General features: G+C 59.1%; 1 protein-coding gene across 1 annotated transcript; it reads left to right on the forward strand.

Moving 5' to 3' along the window:
* The first annotated feature begins 566 nt into the window (after positions 1-566).
* On the forward strand, positions 567-3,314 carry LOC133915923 (indole-3-acetic acid-amido synthetase GH3.8-like). Its single transcript, XM_062359326.1, has 3 exons — positions 567-1,294; positions 1,411-1,512; positions 1,656-3,314. The coding sequence occupies exons 1-3, from the start codon at positions 948-950 to the stop codon at positions 3,043-3,045; spliced, it is 1,839 nt and encodes a 612-aa protein (XP_062215310.1). The 5' UTR covers positions 567-947; the 3' UTR covers positions 3,046-3,314.
* The last annotated feature ends 273 nt before the right edge of the window (positions 3,315-3,587 follow it).

Consider the following 3,587-nt stretch of genomic DNA (forward strand, 5'->3'; position numbering starts at 1 on the left):
GTCTGGATTACTAGAGGAACATGAACGGTCATGCGAGATTAAGCTGAAAATTAGAATACTAAAAACCAGAGCCTTGGATTTTGCTAGGAGATTTTAAATAGGTGTTTTCTGGATTACTTGAGCAGAGAAGAAACACAGGGTTGGTGCCAGAAGAGTGGACTTGGTGTCTCCTCTGCACTAGCATTCCAAATGTAGTAGTGGCTGCGTAACTCAGAGGCACATTAACCCACCAACCAGCGCTTTGGATGCATGCTCAAGTATTAGTCCAGTCCACACCGGTCAGTAGGAGTGCAATTTGCACAGATGCTGTCATTGCAGCAAAGCAAATCTTGGATTCCCTAGTAACGAAAAATCTGCATCCCATTGCCCGCGAAAAAAAAAAGAAAAGAAAAATCTGCTACACTGCCGATTAACCGATCGATCGATCAGGATCAAGCTAAGCTGTACACCACTCACTGCTCCTGAACGGTCAAGTCCCATCTTGTCCGGCACGAGATAAACACCGAGGAGCAGAGCACAAGCCCCTCTGTTTTTCTCCGCGCGCGCGCGGCCGAGGCGTGAAGCGCGCCGCATCGCCGGTCGCGGCAGGCCGGCCCGCGCACGCCCCCGGGTGCGCGACGCTGCGGGGGCCGTGCGATGACCTGTCCGGGTCCGACGTGGGCGAGCTTGCCGGGCGGTTGCCCACCTCCCGACGCGACACCTATCCCCACCCTGCCGCCCTTGGCCCCGACACCCCTCGGCGTCACCCTCGTGCCCTCCCGCTCCGCCCACCTATATAAACCCGCCTCCTCCCGTCCCACCTCCTCCACACCAATCCCACAACTACTACACAACAAGGCAGGCAGGCATTGTTCCACTGCATTGCCACCGTTTCTGTTCCATCGCTGACCACCAGCTCATCCTCTGCTCCAGCAACAAATTCGATCGTTCGGACCTGACCATTTTGGATGGCAGTGATGACGGACATGCCAGCGGCGACGGCGCTGCGTGCGCCGGCGCCGGCTGCCGCGGCGGCGGGGAGCGAGAGGGATGCCGAGAAACTGAGGTTCATCGAGGAGATGACCTCCGACGTCGATGCCGTGCAGGAGCGCGTCCTGGTCGAGATCCTCGCCAGGAACGCCGAGACCGAGTACCTTACGCGCTGCGGCCTCGCTGGGGCCACCGACCGCGCCGCCTTCCGGGCCAAGGTGTCTGTTGTCACCTACGAGGACCTGCAGCCTGACATCCAGCGTATCGCCAACGGCGACCGCTCGCCCATCCTCTCCGCCCACCCCATCTCCGAGTTCCTCACCAGGTATTCTATCCTAGTAGCCTTTGTTGGTTAAATAAATGTGGAATCTTTGGCTAAATTCGTTTCTGCTTGATAAGTTCCTGTGCTGAAATTCTTGCCCTTCCTTGGTTTAACTGAAGCTCGGGGACTTCGGCCGGCGAGCGCAAGCTGATGCCAACCATCAAGGAAGAGCTCGACCGGCGGCAGCTGCTCTACAGCCTCCTCATGCCGGTCATGAACCTGTAAGTTCATCGATTATTAGTACAATCGTCTGGTTTGAGAAACAAAGATAGCTACAGATCATGAAAAGCATGTCACGATTAGTCGTGTTGAGATGACATGGACAGTTTGTGCTAATGTAGCGATGGTTGCAACTTCACTGCAGGTACGTGCCGGGGCTGGACAAGGGCAAGGCGCTCTACTTCCTCTTCGTCAAGTCAGAGACCACGACGCCCGGCGGCCTCACGGCGCGGCCCGTGCTCACTAGCTACTACAAGAGCGAGTACTTCAAGAACCGCCCGTACGACCCGTACCACGACTACACGAGCCCCACGGCGGCCATCCTCTGCGCCGACGCGTTCCAGAGCATGTACGCGCAGATGGTGTGCGGCCTACGCCAGCGCCACGACGTGCTCCGCGTCGGCGCCGTCTTCGCCTCCGGCCTCCTCCGCGCCATCCGGTTTCTCCAGCTCAACTGGGAGCAGCTCGCCGACGACATCGAAGCGGGCTTGCTCACCCCGCGCATCACCGACCCGTCCGTCCGCGATGCCGTCGCGGCCATCCTCCGGGCGGACCCGGAGCTCGCCCGCTTCCTCCGCGCCGAGTGCTCCCGCGGCGACTGGGCGGGCATCATAACCCGCGTCTGGCCCAACACAAAGTACCTGGACGTGATCGTCACCGGCGCGATGCAGCAGTACATCCCCACCCTGGAGTACTACAGCGGTGACCTGCCCATGGCGTGCACCATGTACGCCTCGTCGGAGTGCTACTTCGGCCTGAACCTCCGCCCGATGTGCCACCCGTCGGAGGTCTCGTACACAATCATGCCCAACATGGGATACTTCGAGTTCCTCCCCGTGGACGAGGCGAGCGGCGTGGCGTCGGGGGACGCGGCGCAGCTGGTGGACTTGGCCCGCGTGGAGGCTGGGCGCGAGTACGAGCTGGTGATCACGACGTACGCCGGGCTGTACCGGTACCGCGTGGGCGACATCCTGCGCGTGACGGGGTTCCACAACGCGGCGCCGCAGTTCCGGTTCGTGCGGCGCAAGAACGTGCTGCTGTCCATCGAGTCGGACAAGACCGACGAAGCGGAGCTGCAGCACGCCGTGGAGCGCGCGTCGGCGCTGCTCCGGCCGCACGGCGCGGCGGTGGTGGAGTACACGAGCCACGCGTGCACTAAGAGCATCCCGGGGCACTACGTCGTCTACTGGGAGCTGTTGACCAAAGGGCCCCAGACCCAGACCGGCGCCGCGGCCGTGGAGGGCGACGTGCTGGACCGCTGCTGCCTGGAGATGGAGGAGGCCCTGAACTCGGTGTACCGGCAGAGCCGGGTGGCGGACAGCTCGATCGGGCCGCTTGAGATCCGGGTGGTCCGGTCTGGCACGTTCGAGGAGCTGATGGACTACGCCATCTCCCGCGGCGCCTCCATCAACCAGTACAAGGTGCCCCGCTGCGTGTCCTCCCCGCCCATCGTGGAGCTGCTGGACTCCCGTGTGGTATCGCAACACTTCAGCCCCTCGCCGCCGCACTGGACGCCGGCACGCCGGTCCGACTAGACCGCGGGGACCAGAACACGCAAGTGCTAAGCTTAGACCGGACCGTGGACCGCGGTGCAGCGTCACGTTCATCCTAGTAGAATACACGCACTTTATCGTAGTACTAGTATTTAGTGTTTCCTTTTGCAATTTTCGGTCGTGTCAGGTCAGGCCAGGTATTGCTCGTCTTAATTAGACCAGTCGTTTTTTAGTTAGAGGAGTGTTGTGTACGTGCTATGTAATGTGGGTGTTGTTAATTAGTGTTTAGCGAGTGATATTGTTACTGCTTACTAGTACCGGTAGTTCCGTGCCAGGAACGAATATGATTATTAACATGTTAGAAATGCAGTATTGCTACGATGAACCTTTGGGTAAGTTGATGAACCAGAACAACACACCTACTCAATTCCCTCGCCTAGCAGCAGTCTAGTCTAGCACCACCAACCTTTCCATATTCAAGGGCGTTTGGTTTCATTAAATGCATGGGTGATGGACCAGTGATGGCAAATGCGGCCAACGAATACTCGAAAACGAGTCGGTGGTCATAGTTGGAGCCATGATTA

This window comes from Phragmites australis, chromosome 4 (assembly GCF_958298935.1).
Source record: "Phragmites australis chromosome 4, lpPhrAust1.1, whole genome shotgun sequence".
In the NCBI taxonomy this organism is placed as follows: Eukaryota; Viridiplantae; Streptophyta; class Magnoliopsida; order Poales; family Poaceae; genus Phragmites; species Phragmites australis.

Coding starts and splice junctions, on each gene's coding strand:
- LOC133915923 (XM_062359326.1), top strand. CDS start 948: ATGGCAGTGATGACGGACATGCCAGCGGCGACGGCGCTGCGTGCGCCG. Junction 1,295..1,410: donor ATCTCCGAGTTCCTCACCAG/GTATTCTATCCT, acceptor GTTTAACTGAAG/CTCGGGGACTTCGGCCGGCG. Junction 1,513..1,655: donor CTCATGCCGGTCATGAACCT/GTAAGTTCATCG, acceptor ACTTCACTGCAG/GTACGTGCCGGGGCTGGACA.